General features: G+C 43.7%; 1 protein-coding gene and 1 long non-coding RNA gene across 3 annotated transcripts in view; one reads left to right on the top strand and one right to left on the bottom strand.

Annotated features, from left to right (window-relative positions):
- Positions 1–1,311, bottom strand: part of MRPL24 (mitochondrial ribosomal protein L24) — a 65,164-nt gene extending 63,853 nt beyond the window's left edge. Inside the window, exon 1 of one of the 2 annotated variants that reach the window (XM_056546415.1) lies at positions 1,172–1,311. Coding sequence is in view for 1 of the 2 variants with exons in the window: in XM_056546414.1 (XP_056402389.1) it covers positions 1,077–1,083 (7 nt within the window). In the remaining variant the exon portion in view is untranslated. Of the gene's footprint in view, positions 1–1,076 lie in introns of both variants that reach the window. The other variant, XM_056546414.1, reaches the window with a different exon arrangement.
- On the top strand, positions 1,200–26,684 carry LOC130295564 (uncharacterized). Its single transcript, XR_008848912.1, has 3 exons — positions 1,200–1,331; positions 26,248–26,289; positions 26,572–26,684. It is a non-coding gene; the product is annotated as an uncharacterized LOC130295564 (long non-coding RNA).
- The last annotated feature ends 1,100 nt before the right edge of the window (positions 26,685–27,784 follow it).

Here is a 27,784-nt window from a genome sequence, read left to right as displayed (position 1 = left end):
GTCTCCCTGTGTCACAGTGATTAGTGTCCCCTCATCTCTGCCTGTGTCACAATCAGTGTCCCCTCATCTCTCCCTGTGTTATGATTATTAGTGTCCTGATCATGTGTCAGGGGATCTGTACAAGAATGGAGGCAGAGGTATGTAAAACAGTGATTAGTGTCCTCTCATCTCTGCCTGTGTCACAGTGATTAGTGTCCCCTCATCTCTGTCTGTGTCACAGTGATTAGTGTCCCCTCATCTCTCCCTGTGTCACAGTGATTAGTGTCCCCTCATCTCTACCTGTGTCACAGTGATTAGTGTCCCCTCATCTCTACCTGTGTCACAGTGATTAGTGTCCCCTCATCTCTGCCTGTGTCACAGTGATTAGTGTCCCCTCATCTCTGCCTGTGTCACAGTGATTAGTGTCCCCTCATCTCTGCCTGTGTCACAGTGATTAGTGTCCCCTCATCTCTACCTGTGTCACAGTGATTAGTGTCCCCTCATCTCTGCCTGTGTCACAGTGATTAGTGTCCCCTCATCTCTGCCTGTGTCACAATCAGTGTCCCATCATGTCTCCCTGTGTAGCAGTCATTAGTGTCCCCTCATCTCTGCCTGTGTCACAATCAGTGTCCCATCATGTCTCCCTGTGTCAATGTCATTAGTGTCCCCTCATCTCTCCCTGTGTTATGATTATTAGTGTCCTGATCATGTGTCAGGGGATCTGTACAAGAATGGAGGCAGAGGTATGTAAAACAGTGGTGTCTGAAATTTGTCAAGCCCTGTCCAAGCACCATGGTAAAGTAAAGCACCTCTAGCAGACTTTGACAACTACTGGAGACACCCCCTCCCCTTTTTTTTTTTTGTGTTCCTGCACAGTGACCTTGAACACAAATGCATGACCCACCCCAACGTGGTATGATTTCAAATGCTGAATGGAATACAAGCTGCCATAGTGTATAGATGTAGCTGAGCAGTAAGAAAAAAGTGCATTGCCATCTAGAGATCGTGCCGAGTACTGCAGCCGATCATCCCAATATGCAGTTTTGTATGTCCCCAGTAAGAACGCCGACACAATACAGCTTGTCAATACTATTTACCTCCCATATACAGGAGTCGTTAAGCCGCCATGTAGCTGGGACCTAGACTACAGAGGGTCTCCATTCCTAAACATAACATTAGCTTCCAGTCTCACCTCTAGCGAGGATACCTCCTACATGCAACTCCTTCACCGGAAACCGGAACTGTCCCTAGCACGTGACCCCCGCCGACTCGCACAGAAACTTACAAATCTCTCTCCGATCTGTCACTTTTCTTCCAAAAAAGAAATATCCGATACTTAACAAATCCGACAGGTTTAAAACCGGCAACTGCTTTGTCTAGGGTCTTAGTGCCGCAATGTGTCATGGGAGCTGTAGTTTTACAGCCTTTTTTTTGTTGTTGTTTTTTTAGTGTACCTGTCACTAATAAACTTAAAAAAAACAAAACCTTTTACAAGTGCTAGAGCAATGGTCTTCTTTAAACTGTGGTTCTCCAGATGTTTCAAAACTACAACTCCCAGTATGCCTGAATAGCCAACAGCTGTCCGGGCATGCTGGGAGTTGTAGTTTTGAAACATCTGAAGGGCCGCCGTTTGGAGACCACTCTCTTAGAGAGAAAATCGCTGGGGTCTGAGGGGGAGATTTATCAAAGTCTGTGCAGAGGAAAAGTTTCCCATAGCAACCAATCAGATCAATTCTTTCCTTTTTAACCCCTTAAGGACCAGGGGTTTTTCCATTTTTGCACTTTAACTTTTTTCCTCCTTACCTTTAAAAAATCATAACTCTTTTAATTTTGCACCTAAAAATCCATATGATGGCTTATTTTTTGCGCCACCAATTTTACTTTGTAATGTCAGTCATTTTACCCAAAAATCTAATGCGAAACGGGAAAAAAAAAATGTGAAACAATTGAAAAAAAAACACGCCATTTTGTAAGTTTTGGGGGCTTTGGTTTCTACACTGTACATTTTTCTGTAAAAATGACACCTTATCTTTATTCCGTAGGTCCATACGATTAAAATGATTCCCTACTTATATAGGTTTGATTTTGTCGGACTTCTGAAAAAAATCATAACTCAATGCAGGAAAATGTTTCCTTTTAAAATTCTCATCTTCTGACCCCTATAACTTTTTTTTTTCCGCATATGGGGCGGTATGAGGACTAATTTTTTGCACCGTGATCTGAAGTTTTTAGCGGTACCATTTTTGTATTGATCATAATTGTTGATCACTTTTTATTCATTTTTTCATGATGCAAAAAGTGACCAAAATAAAACTATTTTGAACTTTGGATTTTTTTTGCACGTACGCCATTGAACGTGCGGCTTAATTAACAATATATTTTTATAGTTCGGACATTTCCGCACACTGTGATACCACATATGTTTATTTTTATTTACACAGTTTTTTTTTTTTAAATGGGAAAAGGGGGGGATTCAAACTTTTATTAGGGGATGGGTTAAATGATCTTTATTCACTTTTTTTTTTTCACTTTTTTTTTTTGCAATGTTATAGCCCCCATAGGGACCGATAACACTGCACACACTGATCTTTTACATTGATCACTGGTTTCTTGACTGCTCATGCCTGGATCTCAGGCACTGAGCAGTCATTCGGCGATCAGACACCAGGAGGGAAGGTAGGAGAACCTCCTCGTGTCCCAGAGCTGTTCGGGATGCCGCGATTTCGCCGCGGACATCCCGAACAGCCCCCTGAGCTAACCGGCAGTGATTTACTTTCCATTTAGACGCAGCGTTCAATTTTGAATGCCGCGCCTAAAGGGTTAATAGCACTATAGTTCCCGCGCTATAGAAAGGGAAAGGACTCAGGACGTACCGGTACATCCTTGGTCCTTAAGAGGTTAACAAGACCTCTGCAAAATGAAAGAGGAGATCTGATTGGTTGCTATGGGCAACTGGGCAACTTTTCCTTTGCACAGGTTTTAATAAATCTCCCCCTGAGTGTTCAGACCCTGGCCGATCATTAGAATAAGCGGAGAAAGAGAAGCATGTGCTGACCGTTACAATCCCATAGACTTATATTGTAAGTTTTATCTAGCTTAGGATATGTTCACACAGGGAAATGTCCACACAGAAAATCTCTGTGCGGACATTGCCCTGACAGCGGGAAATGCACCGTCTCATAGACGGAAATGCATTTCCATGCAGAATCAGCAGAAAGAATAGACATTTCTCTATTTCCTGTGGACACCGAAATATGAATTCTGCTATGTGAACAGCGCTGCAGAATCACATTGCAATCAATAGGGCCCTTAAAGGAGTACTCCGGCGCGCACTTTTTTCCTTTTATCCTGTCCGGGCTGCAAAATAAAAGAAAACACACTTTCTCTTACCTGCCAATGAGCCCCCGTAGCTCCGGTACACTCCGGTACAGGTGTTCGGTCCCCGGGCTGTATTCTTCTTACTTCCACAGCGATGTCCCGCCTCGGTCAGTGATAGGCTGAAGCTCCGTGTGACGTGCCGGGCTAACAGGAAGTAAGAAGAATACAGCCCGGGGACCGAACACCTGTACTGGAGCTTCGGGGGCTCGTTGGCAGGTAAGAGAAAGTGTATTTTCTTTTATTTTGCAGCCCGGACAGGATAAAAGGAAAAAAGTGCGCACCGGAGTACTCCTTTAAGCGCGTTCTTAGGCTCATTCTAACCATAATTTGGGGTCTCAACACTCAGACCCCCAATGATCAAAACATTAGACATGTCTCTTCAAATTGTCAAAATTTGTAATTTTTTTTTTTTTTTAATGACAGGGCCTATTTAAAGGGGTTCTCCGGCGCTTAAACATCTTATCCCCTATCCAAAGGATAGGGGATAAGATGCCTGATCGCGGGAGTCCCGCCGCTGGGGACCCCCGGGATCATGCACGCGGCACCCCGTTTGTAATCAGTCCCCGGAGCGTGTTCGCTCCGGGACTGATTACCGGCGACTACAGGGCGGGCGGCGTGTGACGTCACGCTCCGACCCTCAATGCAAGTCTATGGGAGGGGGATAAGATGTTTGTTTAAGCACCGGAGAAACCCTTTAAAGAGGCACTCTGGTGCTAAGACATCTTTGGATATGGGATAAGATGCCTGATAGCGGGGGTCCCGTCGCTGTGGATCCCCCTGAGATCTTTGACGCAGCACCCCGTAACCATCATCCCCCAGAGCATGTTCGCTCCGGGTCTGATGACTGCCGATCACGGGGCCAGAGTATTATGACGTCACGCTCCACCCCCTCAATGCAAGCCTATGGGAGGGGGCAGAGCCGTGACGTCACAATACTCCGTCCCTGTGATCAGCAGTCATCAGACCCAGAGCGAACATGCTCCGGGGGCTGATGGTAACTGGGTGCTGCATCAAAGATCAGGGGGGTTCCCAGCAGCGGGACCCCTGCGATCAGGCATCTTATCCCCTATCCTTTGGATAGGGGATAAGATGTCTTAGTGCCGGAGTACCCCTTTAACCCCTTAAGGACTCAGCCCATTTTGGCCTTAAGGACAATTAAATTTTTACGTTTTCATTTTTTCCTCCTCGCCTTCTAAAAATCATAACTCTTTTATATTTTCATCCACAGACTAGTATGAGGGCTTGTTTTTTGCGCGACCAGTTGTCCTTTGTAATGACATCACTCATTATATCATAAAATGTATGGCGCAACCAAAAAACACTATTTTTGTGGGGAAATTAAAATGAAAAACGCAATTTTGCTAATTTTGGAAGGTTTTGTTTTCACGCCGTACAATTTATGGTAAAAATGACATATGTTCTTTATTCTGAGGGTCAATACGATTAAAATGATACCCATTATTATATACTTTTATATTATTGTTGCTCTTAAAAAAAATCACAAACTTTTTAACCAAATTAGTACGTTTATAATCCCTTTATTTTGATGACCTCTAACTTTTTTATTTTTCCGTATAAGTGGCGGTATGGGGGCTCATTTTTTGCGCCATGATCTGTACTTTTTTTTGATACCACATTTGCATATAAAAAACTTTTAATACATTTTTTATAATTTTTTTTTGAATAAAATGTATTAACAAAGTAGGAATTTTGGATTTTTTTTTTCGTTCACGCCGTTCACCGTACGGGATCATTAACATTTTATTTTAATAGTTCGGACATTTACGCACGCGGCGATACCAAATATGTCTATAAAAAATGTTTTTTACGCTTTTTGGGGGTAAAATAGGAAAAAACGGACGTCTTACTTTTTTATTGGGGGGAGGGGATTTTTCACTTTTTTTTTACTTTTACTTTTACATTTTTTTACATTTTTTTTTTACACTTGAATAGTCCCCATAGGGGACTATTCATAGCAATACCATGATTGCTAATACTGATCTGTTCTATGTATAGGACATAGAACAGATCAGTATTATCGGTCATCTCCTGCTCTGGTCTGCTCGATCACAGACCAGAGCAGGAGACGCCGGGAGCCGGACGGAGGAAGGAGAGGGGACCTCCGTCCGGCATTCTGAATGATCGGATCCCCGCAGCAGCGCTGCGGGCGATCCGATCGTTCATTTAAATCGCGAACTCCCGCAGATGCCGGGATCTGTATTGATCCCGGCACCTGAGGGGTTAATGGCGGACGCCCGCGAGATCGCGGGCGTCGGCCATTGCCGGCGGGTCCCTGGCTGCGATCAGCAGCCGGGATCAGCCGCGCATGACACGGGCATCGCTCCGATGCCCGCGGTTATGCACAGGACGTAAATGTACGTCCTGGTGCGTTAAGTACCACCTCACCAGGACGTACATTTACGTCCTGCGTCCTTAAGGGGTTAAGTAAATTGCATTTACAAAACTGCTAAAGAATACCATTCTTCTATTGAAATATTGTGCTTTTAGCTCTACGCAAACTTTATTTACAGATTTTCATTTTTATCTAAGCAAACCTTATTTATAAAATTGCTAAAAGTAGTTTTCTAAGTATTGTGATTTACATGCTAAGAACATTGGGGGTAATTTATCACTGCTTTTACCCAGTTTTTATGGTGTAAATTTGTCGCACAGTTTGTCTCAGATGCTGTTTAGAGACTTTTCATTGCGACTTTTGCTTTGAAAGCTTTTTCAAAAATTGCAGAGCTGTGCCATAGTCTGGTGAAATGTTTGCAGTGGTCAGGGATTTATCATGTTCGATTGCTGCAAACGTACAGAGACAAAAAAAAGACAAAAGTCGCACATCCACAATATGCACTAATGATCTAACGCTTCGTCACGGCCACCCGGATGTGGCGGGTCCCTAACATACCTAGCATAAAATGTCGCGGCACCCACCACCACCACGACACCAGTGCCCACGGGAGGGGAACGACCCGCTGGCCGAGCAGCCCCAAATGCCAGCCCTGCATAAGTTTGTACAAGAGAAGGTGGGCCAGTCCTTGAGCCTGTCGGTGTGTTCAAAAGTTTACGGCAGCGCCGACGTGTGGAGCTGTAACTACGGGCAGGGACAATACTTGTCTTTTACGGCCCACTAGGTAAATGTGGTTCCTGCACAGCCACAACAGCAACTTGGACAGGTCACATCTCTTCTTCCTCCATGCTCTCGCTCTCAGGCAGTTGGTCCTGTTACAGTGTGCGACGCCGCCTCCTCATCCTCTAGCGTGTCCTCGGCCCACTCAGTGGCCCTTCATCGTACCATGTGTGTAGGGCACGGCGGTGTCAAGCTGTTCTTCACATGGTTTGCCTTGGCGAACGGAGTCACACAGGGGAGAAACTGCTAAAGTTCATTCGTAAAGAAATCCGAGTATGGCTTACTCCACGAAATCTGGAAATGGGAACCATGGTTACCGACAACAGGAAAAACATTGTGTCCGCGGTGCGACAAGGAAGTGTGAAACATGCGCCCTGCATGGCACACGTATTGAATCTGGTTATCAAGCACTTCCTCAAGTCTTCACCCCATTTGCAAAACATCTTGAAAATGGCAAGGAAACTGTGCATGCACTTCAGCCACTCGTACACCGCCAAGCACACCTTCCTTGAGCTTCAGCGTCAGAACGGTATCCCACAACATAGTCTTATTTGTGACATTGCCACACGTTGGAATTCCACCCTCCATATGTTGGACAGACTATACGAACAAAGAAAAGCCATCACCGATTTCTTGATGATCCAAGCAGATAGGAGTGATAGAACCAGTGGCAGCTCATACGTGACACCTGCCGTTTGCTGAGGCCCTTTGAGGAAGCCACATTATTTGTAAGTCGCCTGGATTACGCCATGAACGACGTAATTCCACTCCTACATTTCCTACAACAAATGATTGAAACCATGGCTTGTCACGGCAATGGAGATGTTGCGCCTACATCTCAAGGCTACATAAGCCCTGTGGGGGCTGAACTGGAGGAGGAGGATGATGAGAGGCAGAGCGGAGCACAGTTTAGGTTGGATGAGATGGCCGGCATTTCTAGTCATCTGACAGGAGAGGAGGAGCAGGAGCAGCCAGAGGAGCTGGAGGGTTATGAGGAAGGCGAGACAGAGGACCCAGACACACCGTGGCAGTATGCAGTGGAGATGGAGGCAGGTAGTCCCTCCGAGTCACTGCCGCACATGGCATGATGCATGCTCAGTTGCTTGCGTAGTGACTCCCGAATTGTCAAAATTCGTCAGCGGGATGACTTCTGGATCTCCACCTTATTAGACCCTCGCTACCGTCCCAGAATGGGGGCATTTTTACACCCACTGAGAGGGAGGACAAACTGACCTACTACAGAGAGATTCTACGTAGTCAGTTGGCTGATGCCTATCGGCCACATGGTCCATCCACTCGTAGGTCTGACTCGGGGGGCCCTCTGCGCTCACCTTCCACTGCCATGGTTGCTGGAGAGGGGAGGGGTGGCAGGAGCAGTACCAGCTCAATCAGCAGAAGCCTGAGTCTACAGTCGCTGATGAGTAGCTTTCTTCACCCGCATAGTGAAGTAACTCATCAGCAACAGGTAGACATGGAGCAGGACCTGAACCAGCAGGTGATGGCATACCTTGACATGGCCATGCCGACAACCATTGAAGATCCGCTGGACTTCTGGGCAGCCAAACTTGATTTATGCCCGCAACTAGCAGAGTTTTCCCTGTAAAAGCTGTCCTGCCCGGCCAGTAGTGTGCCATCAGAGCGGGTGTTTAGTGCGGCCGGGGCCATAGTCACCCCAAGGCGAACTCGTCTGTCCACTAAAAATGTGGAGAGACTGACGTTTGTGAAGATGAATCGGATATATCAGCCAGGATTTCCAGCCACCAATGCCAGATGCCTCAGAGTAGATTGACCATGCTGCTACACCAACATTTCCCAATTATGGTTGGTTATGAAACCCTCTTGGGTTATCAATTAGGGTTATGAAACCCTCTTTGGTACTGCCATTGCCTGCTCCTGGCTCATCCTGTGTCTTTCACAAACTACTTGCCTCACTGATGCTTCTGGCCTTGGGCCTTTATTTTTTGAAGTTTAGCAGTAGCTAAATACATGCTTAATGCAAATGTCAACATTGATCTTTAAACGTAAGGGGTTATGAAACCCTCTTGGGTACTGCGAATGCCTGCTCCTGACTCAGTCTGTGTCTTTCAGGAGCCTCCAGCTGTTGCAAAACAACAACTCACAGCATTTCCGGACAGCCACTGACTGTCCAGGCATGCTGGTAGTTTAGCAACAGCTTTAGGCACCCTGTTTGGGAATCACTGTCGTAGAATACCCATATGTCCACCCCGGTGCAATCCCTAATTTAGTCCTCAAATGCGCATGGCGTTCTCTCACTTCGGAGCCCTGTAGTATTTCAAGGAAACAGTTTAGGGCCACATATGCGGTATCTCCGTACTCGGGAGAAATTGCACTACAAATTGCACTACAAATTTTGGGGGGCATTTTTTCCTATTACCCCTTGTAAACATTTTAAATTTGAGGGAAAACTAGCATTTTAGTGAAAAAAAAAAATAGATTTACACATCCAACTTTCACGAAAAGTCGTCAAACACCTGGGGGGTGTTAAGGCTCACTGGACCCCTTGTTACGTGCCTTGAGGGGTGTAGTTTCCAAAATAGTATGCCATGTGTTTTTTTTTTTGCTGTTCTGGCACCATAGGGGCTTCCGAAATGTGACATGCCCCCCAAAAACCATTTCAGAAAAACTCACTCTCTAAAATCCCACTGTCGCTCCTTCCCTTCTGAGCTCTCTAGTGCCCCTGCCGAACACTTGACATACACATATGAGGTATTTTCTTACTCAAGAGAAATTGGGTTACAAATTTTAGGAAGATTTTTCTCCTTTTACCCCTTGTAAAAATTCAATAACTGGGTCTACAAGAACATGCCAGTGTAAAAAATGAAGATTTTACATTTTCTCCTTCAATTTGCTGCTATTCCTGTGAAACACCTAAAGGGTTAACAAACCTTTTGAATGTCATTTTGAATACTTTGAGGGGTGCAGTTTTTATAATAGGGTCATTTGTGGGGTATTTCTAATAAGAAGGCCCTTCAAATCCACTTCAAAACAGAACTGGTCCCTGAAAAATTTAGATTTTGAAAATTTGGTGAAAAATCTGAAAATTGCTGCTATACTTTGAAGCCCTCTGATGTCTTCCAAAAGTAAAAACATGTAAACTTTATGATGCAAACATAAAGTAGACATATCGTATTTGTGAATCAATATATAATTTATTTGGAATATTCATTTTCCTTATAAGCAGAGAGCTTGAAAGTAAAAAAAAATGCAAAATTTTAAATTTTTTCATCAAATTTTGGAATTTTTCACCAAGAAATGATGCAAGTATCGACAAAATTTTACCACTAACATAAAGTAGAATATGTCATGAAAAAACAGTCTCAATATCAGAATGAAAGGTAAAAGCATCCCAGAGTTATTAATGTTTAAAATGACAGTGGTCAGATTTGCAAAAAATGGCCGTGTCCTACAGTGAAAATTGGCTGGGTACTTAAGGGGTTAAAGGGGTATTCCAGGCCAAAACTTTTTTTATATATCAACTGGCTCCGGAAAGTTAAACAGATTTGTGAATTACTTCTATTAAAAAATCTTAATCCTTCCAATAGTTATTAGCTTCTGAAGTTGAGTTGCTGTTTTCTGTCTAACTGCTTTCTGATGACTCACATCCCAGGAGCTGTGCAGCTCCTATGGGGATATTTTCCCATCATGCACAGCTCCCGGGACGTGACATCATCATTGAGCAGTTAGACAGAAAACTTCAGAAGCTAATAACTATTGGAAGGATTAAGATTTTTTAATAGAAGTAATTTACAAATCTGTTTAACTTTCCTGAGCCAGTTTATATATATATATAAAAAAAAAGTTTTTGCCTGGAATACCGCTTTAATGCAAATTTCAACATTGATCTTTAAATGTAAGGGGTTAAGAAACCCTCTTGGGTACTGCTCCTGACTGCTCCTGACTCATTCTGTGTCTTTCAGGAACTACTTGCCTCCCTGATGCCTCAGGCCTTGGGCCTTCAATTTTTGGATGTTTAGCAGCAGCTAAATACACGCTTAATGCAAATTTCAACATTGATCTTTAAATGTAAGGGGTTATGAAACCCGCTTGGGTACTGCAAATGACAGCTCCTGACTCATTCCGTGTCTTTCAGGAACTACTTGCCTCCCTGATGCCTCAGGCCTTGGGCCTTCAATTTTATGATGTGTAGCAGTAACTAAATACATGCTTAATGCAAATTTCAACATTGATCTTTAAATGTAAGGGGTTATGAAACCCTCTTGGGTACTGCAAATGACTGCTCCTGACTCATTCTGTCTTTCAGGAACTATTTGCCTCACTGATGCTTCTGGCCTTGAGCCTTTAATTTTTTGAAGTTTAGCAGTAGCTAATACATGCTTAATGCAAATGTCAACATTGATCTTTAAATGTAAGGGGTTATGAAACCCTCTTGGGTACTGTGAATGCCTGCTCCTTACTCATCCTGTGTCTTTCAGGAACTATTTGCCTCACTGACGCTTCTGGCCTTGGGCCATTAATTTTTGGAAGTTTAGCAATAGTTAATACATGCTTAATGCAAATTTCAACAATGATCTTTAAATTCCCTGCGCTCTGCCAGGGCCTTCTCCTACCCCTCCGGGGCCGATCCGAGGACCTCACTAAACCATCCAATCGGTAGTAGAGACACGCAGTGTATACAAAGGGCAGGGACTTAATGAACCCGAGCTTATGACCCGCACTTAGTTGTGGCAAATAATTGCAATCCCTGATCCCTATCGCGAACGGGGTTCAGTGGGTTACCCGCACCTGTCGGTTAAAGATAGACACACGCTGGTTCGTTCAGTGTAGCGCGCGTGCAGCCCTGGACATCTGAGGGCATAACACACCGGTTATTGCTCGATCTCGCGATTGATCGTGCAATGTAAGGGGTTATTGAAGCCTCTTGGGTACTGCTGATGCCTACTCCTGACTGCTCCTGTGTCTTTCGGGAACTACTTGACTTCATGATGCTTCTGGGCTTGGGCCTTTAATTTTAGTATTTTTGAAATACATACATACATGCTTAATTTAAATTTCAACATTTATGGTGCAATGTATGGGGTTATTAAACACTCTTGGGTATTTTTTTTTCAAATTTTCAGATAATTATCACAGTAATAAACTTGAATTTTCCAGAATAATAACCATTACACCATTGAATGCTTGTTGCGTGTGATTTTTTAAGTAACATTTTTAAAAAAAATACGGAGAGGGATGAACTATGCTTCTTTATTTCATAAAAAATTATTTTATAGAAGAATGTCTTTGGGTGGTCCACCGTTCTGCATTATAGAGTCTTCTGGACTCTTGGATATGTGCTTGTTCTTAAACAAAGGTACAAAAAACAAAAATGGCCGGTCAGGGCTAATGGAGACGTTGCGCCTACATCTTACGGCCACATGAGCCCTGTGGGTGCTTGTGAGATTAGGTCCTTTGCACCAACACGGTGGGGTCCGGGACACAAATTTTGATTAAAATTTCAAATAAAAAAATCAGACATTTCAATGGTCTCCTCATGCTGCAGCCAACTCCAGGCTGCGTCATTCTGGAAATATATAGAGAGCACCTTCTGTCCTAAATTTTCATAAAAATTTTTTGTCAAAAATGTATGTCTTTTTTATTAGGGATTGTGAAGCTTTGGTGCATACTCATGCATCAGCCAATTCCAGCCTGTGTCATTCAGGCAATATATGGTTTACTGATGCCGCTGCTGGGCCTGGGTATTTCAAATTTTCTCATAGGTAGCACCCGCTATCCAAAAGTCTTCTTCATAAATTTCTACAATTGTTGTGTTTTTTGGGGGGGATTATGAAGCCCTGGAGTGTACTCATGCATCAGCCAACTCCAGGCTGTGTCATTCAGGCAATATATAGGTAGCACCCGCTGTCCTAAATATTCTTAAAATTTATTTAAAAATGGTTGTTTTTTCTTTGGGATTCTGAAGCCCTGGTATGTACTCAATGCTGCTTCCTGTTACACTCTTTCAGCCCGTTGGTCCTGTGACAGTGTGCTACTCCGCCTCAACATCCTCCACTGTGTCTTAAGCCTCCACTGCCCGGACAAGTCTCAGTGTCCCTTCAGCATACCATGTGTGCGGGGCACGGCGGTGTCACGCTGTTCTTCACATGGTTTGCCTTGATGAAAAGTCTTGGAAACAATGGCCGGTCAGGGCAATGGAGACGTTGCGCCTACATCTCACGGCCACATGAGCCCTGTGGGGGCTTGTTGGATTTGGTCCTTCGTACCCACACGCTGAGGTCCGCGACACTGAAAGTTTGTTTTAAACTTCAAATCAAAAAATGATGGCGCTGCTGGGCCTGGGTCTGGGAATTTCAAATTTTCTCATCGGTAGCACGCGCTATCCAAAATCTTTTTCAAAAATTTCTAAAATTGTGTTGTTTTTTGGGGGGGATTGTGAAGCCCTGCTGTGTACTCGTGAATCAGCCAACCCCAGGCTGTGTCATTAAGGCAATATATGCTTTACTGATGTTGCTGTGGGGGCTTGTTGGATTTGGTCCTTCGTACCCACACGATGGGGTCCGGGACATTCAAAGTTTGTTTTCATTTTCAAATAAAACAAATTCTGGTGCTGCTGGGCCTGGGTCTGGGAATTAAAAATTTTCTCATAGGTCGCACCCGCTATCCAAAATCTTTTTCAAAAATTTCGAAAATTGTGTTGTTTTTTGGGGGGGATTGTGAAGCCCTGCTGTGTACACGTGCATCAGCCAACTCCAGGCTGTGTCATTCAGGCAATATATGGTTTACTGATGCCGCTGTGGGGCCTGGGCCTGGGAATTTCAAATTTTCTCATAGGTAGCACCCGCTATCCAAAATCTTTTTAAAAAATTTCTAAAATTGTGTTTTTTGGGGGGGATTGTGAAGTCCTGCTGTGTACTCGTGAATCAGCCAACTCCAGGCTGTGTCATTCAGGCAATATATGCTTTACTGATGTTGCTCTGGGGGCTTGTTGGATTTGGTCCTTCGTACCCACACGCTGGGATCCGGGACACTGAAAGTTTGTTTTAAATTTCAAATCAAAAAATGATGCCGCTGTGGGGCCTGGGTCTGGGAATTTTAAATTTTCTCATATGTAGCACCCGCTATCCAAAATCTTTGGTTTACATTTCTTAATTCATCTTTTAATCTTAGGGATTGTGAAGGCCTAGTGCCTACTCATGCTGCTGGCAACTCCGGGCTGCGCCATTCATCCACTATATGGTCTCCTCATGCTGCCAACACCTCCACGCTGTGTCATTCAGCCACTATATGGTCTCCTCATGCTGCCAACATGTCCACACTGTGTCATTCAGCCACTATATGGTGTCCTCATGCTGCCAACACCTCCACGCTGTGCCATTCAGCCACTATATGGTGTCCTCATGCTGCCAACACCTCCACGCTGTGTCATTCAGCCACTATAAGGTCTCCTCACACTGATGCCACCACCAGGCTCTGTCATTGTGCTGCTGTGCGGCAGTGATTCTTAAAGCGATGCCGGTAATCTGCATGTTATTCTGAATAACAGTATTATTTCACTATCCCAGCACACTCCATATGCGTTTTAGAACACAGCAAAGTGTTCTATACCCCTATAGAGGCTGTATGTAGGCTAGAAATAGCCTTTTTTAATATAGATTCGCCGGAAAAAAATTCGGATCAAAACAAACTTTTTCGGAAAATTCGGTTAATCGGAATCGGCCGAATCGAATTTTTGAAAAGTTCGCTCATCTCTAATCAACACCATATTTATCACATGCCCTGCACAAATTAATAATTTGGTGCAGTTTCTACCACACAAATTAATGGGGTAAAAAGATATTCTCCTACACTACTATTGATGAACCCCCTCCCCCCCCACCATTGTTCAAGCTTCCCATAGAGCCACAAATGCTCAAAATTTTATTTGTTATCTTTAGCAAGACATTTACAGTGTATTCTGAATCTCTTTAGACACTTTACCGTTTCCCTTTTTGTTATTTGCAAAAAAAATAAAAAATCAGGTTGCCTCCCCATCATTCTGCACTCAATACTCCATAGTGACAAAGTGAAACTGTAAAGTGCATGGAGCTCTCTCACTCCTGGCACACTTTCAGGCAACAGTTAACCCCTTAAGGACATAGGGCGTATCCATACGCCCCCGTTTCCAAGTCCTTAAGGACCGAGGGCGTATGGATACACCCTGAGCATTTCCGGCCCCCACCGCTAGCCGGAGGGGAGCCGGGGCCGAATGCCTGCTGAAATCGTTCAGCAGGCATCCCGGCATATCGCCAGGGGGGTCATTATGTCCAGCGATCTGCGGCGGATTCCGGGTCAATCGGGTCTCCAGTGACCCGATGACCCGGAATTACTGGCTGATCGGGGCCGTCAAAGACGGCCCCGAACAGCCAGAGCCTGCAGGAGTGAGGTGGCACTGGTGCCACCTCACGATCGCCCTGATTCGTCGGCCGGATTACCGGCCGACCAATCAGGGCGCCTGCTGCGGGTGTCACTCCCGCAACCCGCTCCGCCCCTCTTCCGGAGGACGTGAGCGGGTGCGGGAAGACGACCCCGGGTGCTGGGGACCCCGATCCCCGGCGTCCCTGTTGGGATCGGGGCCCCAGGAGCAGCGGCGGCGGCGAGGGACAGTCCTGCAGTGTGGATCGTTGGAGGTGAGTGACAGCCTCCTGCTGTTGCTTAGCAACAACTCCCAGCATGCAACAAGGGCATGCTGGGAGCTGTAGTTATGCAACAGCAGGAGGCAGACCACCACAACTCCCAGCATGCCCTTAAGGGTTTTGCAACAGCTGGAGGCACATTCTTTCTATGGAAAAGTGTACCTTCAGCTGTTGTGTAACTACAACTCCCAGCTTGCACAATCAGCTAAAGTGCATGCTGGGAGTTGTAGTGGTGCATCTGGTGGTTGCATAACTACAACTCCCAGCATGCCCGTTGGCTGTCGGTGACTGCTGAGAGTTGTAGTTTTGCAACAGCTGAAGGCACACTGAGTTAAGTAGTTAACCAGTGTGTCTCCAGCTGTTGCATAACTACAATCCCCAGCATCCCCAGCCAATGTAGTATGCCTCCGGCTGTTGCATAACTACAAGACCCAGCATGCCCTTCCGCTGTCTGTACATGCTGGGGGTTGTAGCTTTTGCAACAGCTGAATGCACACTGGTTGCAAAACACTGAGTTTGTTACCAAACTCGGTGTTTCACAACCAGTGTGTCTCCAGCTGTTGCAAAACTACAACTCCCAGCATGCACTGATAGACCGTACATGCTGGGAGTTGTAGTTTTGCAACAGCTGGATGTCCCCCCCCCCCCCAATGTGAATGTACAGGGTACACTCACATGGGCGGAGGATTACAGTAAGTATCCGGCTGCAAGTTTGAGCTGCGGCAAATTTTCTGCCGCTGCTCAAACTGCCAGCGAGAAACTACTGTGAACCCCCCGCCCGTGTGACTGTACCCTAAAAACACTACACTACACTAACACACAATAAAATAAAAAGTAAAAAACACTATGTATACACATACCCCTACACAGCCCCCCTCCCCAATAAAAATGAAAAACGTCTGGTACGTCACTGTTTCCAAAACGGAGCCTCCGGCGGTTGCAAAACTACAACTCCCAGCATGCACTGATAGACCGTCCATGCTGGGAGTTGTAGTTTTGCAACAGCTGGATGTCCCCCCCCCCAATGTGAACGTACAGGGTACGCTCACATGGGCGGAGGATTACAGTAAGTATCCGGCTGCAAGTTTGAGCATACACATACCCCTACACAGCCCCCCTCCCCTCCCCAATAAAAATGAAAAACGTCTGGTACGCCACTGTTTCCAGAACGGAGCCTCCAGCTGTTGCAAAACAACTACTCCCAGTATTGCCAGATAGCCACTGACTGTCTAGGCATGCTGCGAGTTTTACAACAGCTGGAGGCCCCCTGTTTGGGAATCACTGGCGTAGAATACCCCTATGTCCACCCCTATGCAATCCCTAATTTAGGCCTCAAATGCGCATGGCGCTCTCACTTTGGAGCCCTGTCGTATTTCAAGGCAACAGTTTAGGGTCACATATGGGGTATCGCCGTACTCGGGAGAAATTGGGCTTCAAATTTTAGGGGGTATTTCCTGCTATTACCCTTTTTTAAAATGTAAAATTTTTGGGAAAACAAGCATTTTAGGTAAAAATTTTTTTTTTTTTTTTACATATACAAAAGTCATGAAACACCTGTGGGGTATAAAGGTTCACTTAACCCCTTGTTACGTTCCCCGAGGGGTCTAGTTTCCAAAATGGTATGCCATGTGTTTTTTTTTTCTGTCCTGGCACCATAGGGGCTTCCTAAATAAGGCATGCCCCCAGAGCAAAATTTGCTTTCAAAAAGCCAAATGTGACTCCTTCTCTTCTGAGACCTGTAGTGCGCCAGCAGAGCACTTTTCACCCCCATATGGGGTGTTTTCTGAATCGGGAGAAATTGGGCTTCAAATTTTGGGGGTGTTTTCTGCTATTACCCTTTTTAAAAATGTAAAAATTTTGGGAAACCAAGCATTTTAGGTAAAAAAAAAAAATAAAATCACATATGCAAAAGTCGTGAAACACCTGTAGGGTATTAAGGTTCACATTACCCCTTGTTACGTTCCCCGAGGGGTCTAGTTTCCAAAATGGTATGCCATGTGTTTTTTTTTTTTTTTTTTGCTGTTCTGGCACCATAGGGGCTTCCTAAATGCGGCATGCCCCCAGAGCAAAATTTGCTTTCAAAAAGCCAAATGTGACTCCTTCTCTTCTGAGACCTGTAGTGCGCCAGCAGAGCACTTTTCACCCCCATATGGGGTGTTTTCTGAATCGGGAGAAATTGGGCTTCAAATTTTGGGGGTGTTTTCTGCTATTACCCTTTTTAAAAATGTAAAAATTTTGGGAAACCAAGCATTTTAGGTAAAAAAAAAAAATAAAATCACATATGCAAAAGTCGTGAAACACCTGTAGGGTATTAAGGTTCACATTACCCCTTGTTACGTTCCCCGAGGGGTCTAGTTTCCAAAATGGTATGCCATGTGTTTTTTTTTTTTTTGCTGTTCTGGCACCATAGGGGCTTCCTAAATGCGGCATGCCCCAGAGCAAAATTTGCTTTCAAAAAGCCAAATGTGACTCCTTCTCTTCTGAGACCTGTAGTGCGCCAGCAGAGCACTTTTCACCCCCATATGGGGTGTTTTCTGAATCGGGAGAAATTGGGCTTCAAATTTTGGGGGGTATTTTCTGCTATTACCCTTTTTAAAAATGTAAAATTTTTGGGAAACCAAGCATTTTAGGTAAAAATGTTTTTAGTTTTTTTACATATGCAAAAGTCGTGAAACACCTGTGGGGTATTAAGGTTCACTTTACCCCTTGTTACGTTCCCTGAGGGGTTTAGTTTCCAAAATGGTATGCCATGTGTGTTTTTTTGCTGTCCTGGTACCATAGGGGCTTCCTAAATGCGGCATGCCCCTAGAGCAAAATTTGCTTTCAAAAAGCCAAATGTGACTCCTTCTCTTCTGAGACCTGTAGTGCGCCAGCAGAGCAATTTTTACCCCCATATGGGGTGTTTTCTGAATCGGGAGAAATTGGGTTTCAAATTTTGGGGGGTATTTTCTGCTATTACACTTTTTAAAAATGTAACATTTTTTGGGAAATCAAGCATTTTAGGTAAAAAAAAAAATTTTTTTTTACATATGCAAAAGTCGTGAAACACCTGTGGGGTATTAAGGTTCACTTTACCCCTTGTTACGTTCCCTGAGGGGTCTAGTTTCCAAAATGGTATGCCATGTGTGTTTTTTTGCTATCCTGGCACCATAGGGGCTTCCTAAAGGTGACATGCCCCCCAAAAACCATTTGTCGCTCCTTCCCTTCTGAGCCCTCTACTGCGCCCGCCGAACACTTTACATAGACATATGAGATATGTCCTTACTCGAGAGAAATTGGGTTTCAAATACAAGTAAAAATTTTCTCCTTTTTACCCCTTGCAAAAATTCAAAAATAGGGTCTACAAGAACATGCGAGTGTAAAAAATGAAGATTTTGAATTTTCTCCTTCACTTTGCTGCTATTCCTGTAAAACACCTAAAGGGTTAATACACTTACTGAATGTCATTTTGAATACTTTGGGGGGTGTAGTTTTTATAATGGGGTCTTTTATGGGGTATTTCTAATATGAAGACCATTCAAATCCACTTCAAACCTGAACTGGTCCATGAAAAATATCGAGTTTGAAAATTTTGTGAAAAATTTCAAAATTGCTGCTGAACTTTGAAGCCCTCTGGTGTCTTCCAAAAGTAAAAACTCATAAATTTTATGATGCAAACATAAAGTAGACATATTGTATATGTGAACCCAAAAAAAAATTATTTTGAATATCCATTTTCCTTACAAGCAGAGAGCTTCAAAGTTAGAAAAATGCAAAATTTTCATTTTTTTCATCAAATTTGGGGATTTTTCACCAAGAAAGGATGCAAGTTACCATAAAATGTTACCACTAAGTTAAAGTAGAATATGTCACGAAAAAACAATCTCGGAATCAGAATGATAACTAAAAGCATTCCAGAGTTATAAATGTTTAAAGTGACAGTGGTCAGAATTGCAAAAAACGCTCCAGTCCTTAAGGTGAAAAAGGGCTCGGTCCTTAAGGGGTTAAAGGGGTACTCCCCTAGAAAACATTTTTTTTTTTAAATCAACTGGTGCCAGAAAGTTAAACAGATTTGTAAATTACTTCTATTTAAAAAGCTTAACCCTTCCAGTACTTATCAGCCACTGTATACTACATAGGAAGTACATTTCTTTTTGTATTTCCTTTCTGTCTGACCACAGTGCTCTCTGCTGACACCTCTGTCCATGTCAGGAACTGTCCAGAGCAGCATAGGTTTTCTATGGGGATTTGCTTCTGCTCTGGACAGTTCCTGACATGGACAGAGGTGTCAGCCGAGAGTACTGTGGCCAGACACAAATAAATTTGAAATGAAAAGAACTTCCACTGGAACATACAGCAGCTGATAAGTACTGGAAGGATTAAGATTTTTAAAATAGACGTAATTTACAAATTTGTTTAACTTTCTGGCACCAGTTGATTTAAAAAAAAATAATTTCCTCCGGAGTACCCCTTTAAGAGCCACATAAAGTGCAGTGTAGGGCTCAGGAGTGAGAGAGAGTAATCACAGCCCACTGTTCCAAAAACCTTGGAATCACCTGCGGGTGATTCCAAAATGTCACTTATAATGTGTTTCAGCTGTTCTGGCACCATGGGAGCTTTGTAAAAACGGCATGGTCCCCAAAATCCATTCCAGCCAAATCCTTTATCCAACAGCCCTATGGGCATGTACAGCACTTTATGTCCATGGGAGTAATTGTGTCCCAATTTTTGAGTGTCAGAAACTTCCTCCTAGTATAGTGGGATAATCAGGCGCTGCACACTTCAGGTAGGTGGACAAAAGTATTTATTACCCACAATGCTTAGCGCCGCGTTTCCCGGTCTTTTTACTGCTTCCTCAGGCTGAGGAAGCGGTCACATAACCGGGAAACGTGTCATTAAGCATTGTGGGTAATAAATCCTTTTGTCCACCTACCTGAAGTGTGCAGTGCCTTATTATCCCACTATACTGGGAGGAAGTTTCTGACATATTGTTGCATTCCAGTGGAAAGGCTGCAGCCATTTACTTCATACTCTGTCCAAAGTTGTCCAAAGTTGTGCTTGTTTTTTGCACAACCATCTCTGGTAAGCAGCACCATATTTGCGCCCACCAGTTTTATCCCTCAGTATCACACTATGGAGAGCTGCTCTCTCCTTTCTTTTCTAGCCAATTTTTTTTGTGGCTTTGTCTCCTTTTATTACTTGTGAAAATGAAAAATATGTAGCTATACGAGCATTTTAGTGTACAAAATGTCATTTTCTATATTCACAGCCCACTGTCAAAAATCTGTCAGATACCTATGGTGTCCAAATACTCACTGCTACCCTTGTTACATTCCTTTAGGGGTTGTTTACAACAAGAAGAATTAGTTATACAAACCACACCCTACTAAAAATAGATTGCACCTTTATCATAATATATTATTAAAAACAGTATAAGTAATTAGTAGAACATTTTATAAATGTTGCCAGGATAACACTGATGTACATAGAGGGGCATTTACTAAGGGGTTTAGTAATTTTTTTCTGACTATTTTTGGCGCTAAATTGTCGCAATTGCGCCTACCCTATTTTTCGTGCGACTTTCTCTAGCAAGAGCTAGAAAGTCAAATTTTTTTCCCGCTTGATTTATGCTAGTTTGCATTTTTGACTTGCAGTGGTCAGGTATTTATTAACTGCGCAATAAACAGTCGCAACGGCCGTAAAAATTGACAAAATTTACTCCAGCTCCAACATGGAGCAGGAAAAGCTACTGACATACTTTCTCCCCGCTACCCTCACTTTGCTACAGGGACACTGCAGTGATTTACATCCCCCCCTTCTCACCTGCCAGCACCACACAACTCCCATCTGTCTGCTAACTGTTGCAAGACTACAAGTCCCAGCATGCCCATACAGTGAGGACATGCTGGGAGTTGTAGTCTTGTTGCAGCGGGAGCTAAGCGGCGTGGGCGGGAGACAAGGGGGGGGGATGTATATCAGTGTTCCCATAAGTGAGGGAAGCGGGGAGGCAGTACGAAGAGCCCCGGCGGCTGCACTGTAATGTCAGCCCGGGCTCCTGCTCTGACAGCCAAAGGCTTTGGCTGTAAGGGCATGCTGGGTGTTGTAGTTTGGCAACAGCTGGAGGGCCACAGTTTGCAGACCACTGGTTTGTGGTCTGTAAACTGTAGTCCTCCAGCTGTTGCAAAACTAAACAGCTGAAGGGGACCGGCGAAGACGCTCACTTACCCTTCCGAGGCTCCAGCGACGATCGGTGACAGAGATCGTCGGGCGGCACTGTCGTGTGGCGCTGGATCCTACGGAAGCCGGTAAGTTGCCCAAGCCCTAAAACAGTGTTTCTCAACCAGGGTGCCTCCAGATGTTGCAAGACTACAACTCCCAGCATGCCTGGACAGAGTTTTGCAACATCTGGAGGCACACTGGTTGGGAAACACTGGCCTAAAACAGTGTTTCCAGACCAGGGTGCCTCCAGATGTTGCAAAACTACAACTCCCAGCATGCCTGGACATCCTTTGGCTGTCCAGGCATCCTGGGAGTTGTAGTTTTGCAACATCTGGAGGCACCCTGGTTGGGAAACACTGTGCCGGCCTTCGCCCCATGCTGGGAGTTGTAGTCCTGCAGCTAGGGGCAGGGGACAAGCTTGTCACTTGCCCACACATCTTCTGCACCACACAACTACAACTCCCAGCATGTCCTTACTGTAAGGGCATAATGGCAGTTATAGTCGTATGGGGCGGGAGATGTGTGAGCAGGTGATAATAAATGTACTAACCCATTTTTTTTCCTTCTCATTTCAGATCCGTTTATCCTGTGTACTCCTTCGGATTCAGTGGGCTACTTCGATGACCAGCGTTTTTCTTTGTTTGATTTTAATAAATGGTTAACGAGGGCTTGTGGGGGAGTGTTTTTTGTAATAACATTTTTTTAAAACCTGTTGTGTTTTTTCCTTACTTTACTTGACAGACTTAGTAGTGGAAGCTGTCTTATAGACGGAGTCCATTACTAAGCTGGGCTTAGCGTTAGCCACAAAAACAGCTAGCGCTAACCCCCAATTATTACCCCGGTACCCAACGCCACAGGGGTGCCTGGAAGAGCCGGTACCAACAGGCCCGGAGCGTCAAAAATGGTGCTCCTGGGCCTAGGCGGTAACAGGCTGGTGTTATTTAGGCTGGGGAGGGCCAGTAACAATGGTCCTCGCCCACCCTGGTAACGTCAGGCTGTTACTGTTTGGTTGGTATTTGGCTAAGAATAAAAATAGGGGGGACCCTATGTGTTTTTTTTTTTTTAATAAATAATTAAATATTGAAAAAAAAAACAGGTTTAAAAAAAATTTATTACAAAAAAACACTCCCCCACAAGCCCTCGTTAACCATTTTATTAACATCAAGCAAAGAAAAACACTGGTCGTCGAAGTAGTCCACCGAATCTGAAGGAGTCCACAGGATACACGGATCTGACGGATCTGTAGAATAAGTAACAAAAAAAAAAAAGAGTAAGTACATTTAGGGAGAAAAAACAGTGTTAAAAAAATTTAATAAACACACACACACACACACACTAAACGCTGTTTACCACTATTCTGAGCCATGACTACAATTTAGTTATTGAATTATTTAGATGTGGTGAAAAAGCTAAAAAAAAAAACTCAAAAACAAAAGATCCAGAAGGAAACCTAGCAGCCAAACCTATTCAGACAGCAGGAAAAAGGAACAGACTATTTTTTCTACTACATGACGTAAATTTCCCACTTTTACCTACGTGTGCCAAATTTATTAACGCCGTGCAACAATTTAGTAAATTTGTCGCACGTAGTCAAAAATGAAGTAGAAAAAAACAGGGTAAAAACCAGACTACATAGTAAAAGATTAGTAAATGCCCCTAATAGAGTCACCACAAATAGTATCAATGGTAACCTCAACAAAGAAAAGTAGGCTCAAAGGGGGACATGTATCCATGTTGGCTTATTATAGACTAAAATGTGGACGTTTTCACGATGTGCAAATTTTGCGCAGTTTGGCTAAATTTACCATTTTAGCGCAAGCCTCTTGATAAATTGGGCGGAAATTTTAAACTTGAAACATTCATCCAATGTGCACCAGATAAAGGTATGCTGCTCTATTCAATGTTACATGTCGGTTGTTCCAAAGTCAGCTAAAATAATTGTTGTTTGCTCGCTCTCTTTTGCAATTTAATTTATAGTAAGGCTGTTATTTATGCATTTTCCTTTTAGATTTAGATCATGTTGCAGAATGTTGTTGTGGATTCAGCATTAGAGGGAGACATAGGCATGGGCACTGGGTGTGCCGGGTGTGCCTGAGCACACCTTAATCAAGCCTCAAACTTGAGGCTCTATCACCTCCGTGCTGCACTGCCTTGCCGTGCATTTGTTCAGGCCCGTCCCTACAGGACAGGCAAACCAAGCAATTGCTTGGGGCCACGAGCAGAGCCAGTGCTTGTTGTGTCGGGCCCTCCTCCTGCTCCTATCCCGGTTTGGCAGATCGCCCTGTCGGATGGCCAGGCCAGCAGTGCGAGAGCCTGGAGCGGGACTCAGAGACTAAAGCCGCTCGGCCTCCGGCTCCTATTTTTGTGCCCAACTCACCTGTAGTTGCCGGGAACTCAGGATGTCCCCACCCCCAGTTAAGTGCTGTACAGCTGCGCGCGTCGGCCTCATATTGACGTTCGCTCACGACGCGCTCCCAGAATTCAAGGGCCGGCGTTACTACATCCTGACGCTGGATAGGTATTCTGAGAGCATGACGTCCGCGAACATCATTACCGTGCATTATGTGGAGCTCTGCAAGCCCTTATCTGGGGACTGGGGAAGGTTCTGCCCTGAATTCCCGGCAACTGGAGCAGCAGAGGTACCAGACGGGGGGTACTACCTGCCTACTGGGGGGAGGGGGTTAATCTGGGGTACTGCCTTCCTACTGGGGGGGAGGGGGTTAATCTGGGGGTACTATCTGCCTGCTGGGTGGAGGGTGTTAATCTGGGGGTACTACCTGCCTAATGGGTGGGGGAGATTAACCCCTTCGTCCCCCACTAGGCAGGTAGTACCCCCAGATTAACCCCCTCCCAGTAGGCAGGTAGTACACCCAGATTAACCCCCTCCCCCTCCCAGTGTTGAAATTGATTAAAATGATTCTGACTGCTGATCAATATATTAATACTTATATGCCATTGCTAATGCTTCAAAAATATATTTGTTACCCACCCTTAACCTATATGTCATGTTCCTGATGTCAGCTTGCTATCTGCTCGTGACTAAGATGAAGACCTTGGGATGAGGCCAAGAGAAGTGAGATAAAGAAAGCTGAAAGTTGGAAGACAAAATATTTGAAGAGATATAGACCAGTGGTTCTCAACCTTTTTTGCCTGAGTACCCCTTGACAGCCCATTCCCAAAAAATTGTACCCCCATATTAGAGCGCCTAGACCGAAATGAAAGGGGTTATCCACCATAAGGAGACGCACCTTGCAGGCAGTAATGGACATGCTTAGGAAGCATCCGCGCCTGTCTTGGGGCTAAATGGCTATCTTGTGAGATTACCATAACATTGTGGCTAGCCTTTTGTGAACTGGTATTTCCTGTTTGACTTTTCTTTTTTTTACTACAAATCCCACAATTCCATTTTCCTCCCTCCCACACATCAGCCACCCCACCCATTGAAACATAAATGAGCTGCATTCATTCAATCAGGGTGCCTACAGCTGTTGCATTAGTTGCAGATTGCTCTCTCTCGCACCAAGCAATCCCTCCACCCATTGAAGCAGACAGGCTCATGTCATCAGCTGACTACTTAGTCAGGTCTCGGCCGCATTGCAACCTGGGAAAAATCTGAGACAACAGTAATTTTGTATGCTGTTAAAAATAAATGTGAGAAAACTGTCACACACAGGTACAGACACTATATTATGAACTACACTAACTTTACAGCCCCCTGTAGCATAGTCAAATAAAAAAAATCCTGGAATACCCCTTTAAGATTTCTCCCAAACAAGACTTCTCCACAGAACCAGCCAAACAACCATTTTAGGCTCCTTTCTGCGGTACAGTGCCCACCTATTTACAAACTCCCCATGTTTGTAAAAACACTTCCGTTATGAACGGCAGTTATACGGCCGGTACAAAATCCCTAACGGCCGTTAGAAAATCCCATTATAGTCTATGGGATTTTTCTAATAGCCGTTTTAACCCGTTATCGACAGTTATTAATAACGGACGTTATTTTGTGACAGGCAATAGTAACGGGAGAAATAGTGCATGCACTATTTCTCCTGTTCATTCGCCCGTCACAAAATATCGGCCGTTATTAATAGGATTAGAGAAACAAATATAGAGACTCAACGTTTTGATGGAAAAGCATGTGATAAGTGAAGGAAAAGCATGTGGATATTAAGGCAGTTGAAAGTTTGGAATATACTGATGGTTAATGGACAGAAGTATTCATATACAGCAGTGTTAAAGGTGTCAGTTAAGAGGATGGGAAACAGTACGTTGCAGAAGGCGATGAGGAAGGTAGGATTAGCAAAGGTGATTAGGTTTATGTAAGTGATACTATGGTACAAGAATGTAGATCAGGAATGGTACAAGAATATAGAAGAGTCCAAAAAAGTTTGTTGGAACTGTAAAAAAAGGGTTAATACTTTGTTCAGGAATGTACTGAAGGTGTCAGTGGGGGACCGCAGGGGTCCCCGGGATCAATGAATGTAGATGAATGAATGGAGTGATTTTTCCCAATAGTAGGGGTAAAAGTGAAGATGATTATGATGAGGAGTGCTTAGTGCTATGGAATGCAGATGGTGTGGTAGGTCTCTGGGAAAGCTGTGTGTATGTAGTCATGTGATGACGTTCATAGGATGGTTCGTATGATATAAAGTATGTTGTATATGTGTGATGTGTATTAATGAATCAGGACTATATGGATTATGACCAGTGAATGTTTTCTCTGTGAAGCTGTTTGTGTTGTAATGGATCCTTTTTAGATTGGTGTAGAAAAAAAAAAAATCCACATGGTATTAATTGAACCTATTTGATGATTTTTCATTTCCTAATAAGTTTTGTTTTCACAGGATGGATGCCAAAAAATTAAGTGTATAAGGAAATTTGATAAATTTTCTGATTATATTACAGGAGTAACAAGAGAAGAAGTTTGCCCAAGAAAAATAAAATGAGGTATATAAAAAAGATCTCTATTTAATTGATAAATATTACTTAAGTAGTTAAAATCAACTTAGGGTTTATAGAATTATAAACTATGCGGATTGAAGGTGATTTTTCCAAATTATTTTTACATTTTTTGTTTTTGTTTTTTTGAAAGAGCTCTGTATATCTTTTATTCTTTTACATTTTTTGTGAGAATGTGGGCCCTGTGTGTTGAACGTTGAGTATTTGTAAATGTCGATATTGTTACACGTTACTTGTGTCTTGTATGTCTCTTGATGTAAAAAAACACAGGAATCCAGTCAGATACTAGACGTTCAAGAGTTGTTGAAGACTGACCAAACCTGAGTGAGAAGAAAATGCCAGACTCAAAGGGGTGGTGACATAGAGGAGTGGGAGGAGAAAGGTGGGTCCTGTAGAGAGAATGACTGAAACACAAAAATCACATTAGACTTGAAGGAAATATATATATATATATATATATTTACTGTTTAAAATTGAGTATGTTTACAGTACTTGCATACACAATGTGATATACATACACATTCTACATTGCATTTATTTGAATAATATCAATTTTGAGTGGATATCTTTATAATCTAAAGATGCTGAAAAAATTACTTTTTTTTTCTTCTCCCCCTTTTTTTAGCTTTGCTACTCTCAGATTATGTTTAAATTGTTTTGAAATTATGAGGTTAAGAATTCAAGAGCCATGATAAAATATCAGAGAATCCATGGTTGATGCTGAGTTATAAATGTAAGCTTACTCCAAGTAACGCAGATGTAATACATAAAACAGGATGTACGGTGAACACACGCAGAATGACGTTCTACTGTAATAAACCACTCGATCTGAGCTGGTGGTTCAGAAAGTAGAGTTGAATGTATTCACTGAGATGTGTAAAATATCTGAAGGTATGACACAATGAGTACGGATACACTTTTATTACCGCCCACAAGTATGGGCCTATTGGAGTAAAGTTTATTTATTTTTAATCCTTAGGCAAACCAATCTATAGTTTGTAATTCAAGTGTTCAAAGCCCTAGAGCTGCCAGAGAAGATGGCCATCATGAAGATCAAACCAACATGAAGGAAACAGCCCCAGAAGCCAAGGGGACTGATTGGTGAAGGAGGCTGCCAAGGCTGCAGTACTCCTGTCCCTCCACAGTTATGGTGCAAAGTGTACAGGTGGATGGGGAGTGCGGATTTTTTCTGGTTAGGTCTCTTGCAGGAACCGGCAATGCATGCTGAGAGAGACCAATGGAAGAAGAGAGAGGTGGTACAGGGCAAAGACGGCATATGAAGAGTTGGTGAGAAACTGTATGTGCCAGCAGTCTTGTACCCCATGGTAACATACGTGGCCTCATACGCTAAGCAGAAGGGAGCTATGTGTGTTGTAATGTCCATACATTGGGTGGCCTCAGGATTTAACAATGCAAAAAGAAGGTTTATGCAGACTTCATTATCTGCATCTGTTATGATCTAGGTAAAACAATAAAGGCACCT

Source organism: Hyla sarda, chromosome 11 (genome assembly GCF_029499605.1).
Source record: "Hyla sarda isolate aHylSar1 chromosome 11, aHylSar1.hap1, whole genome shotgun sequence".
Taxonomy (NCBI): Eukaryota; Metazoa; Chordata; class Amphibia; order Anura; family Hylidae; genus Hyla; species Hyla sarda.
This window is presented reverse-complemented; position numbering and strand designations above follow the sequence as displayed.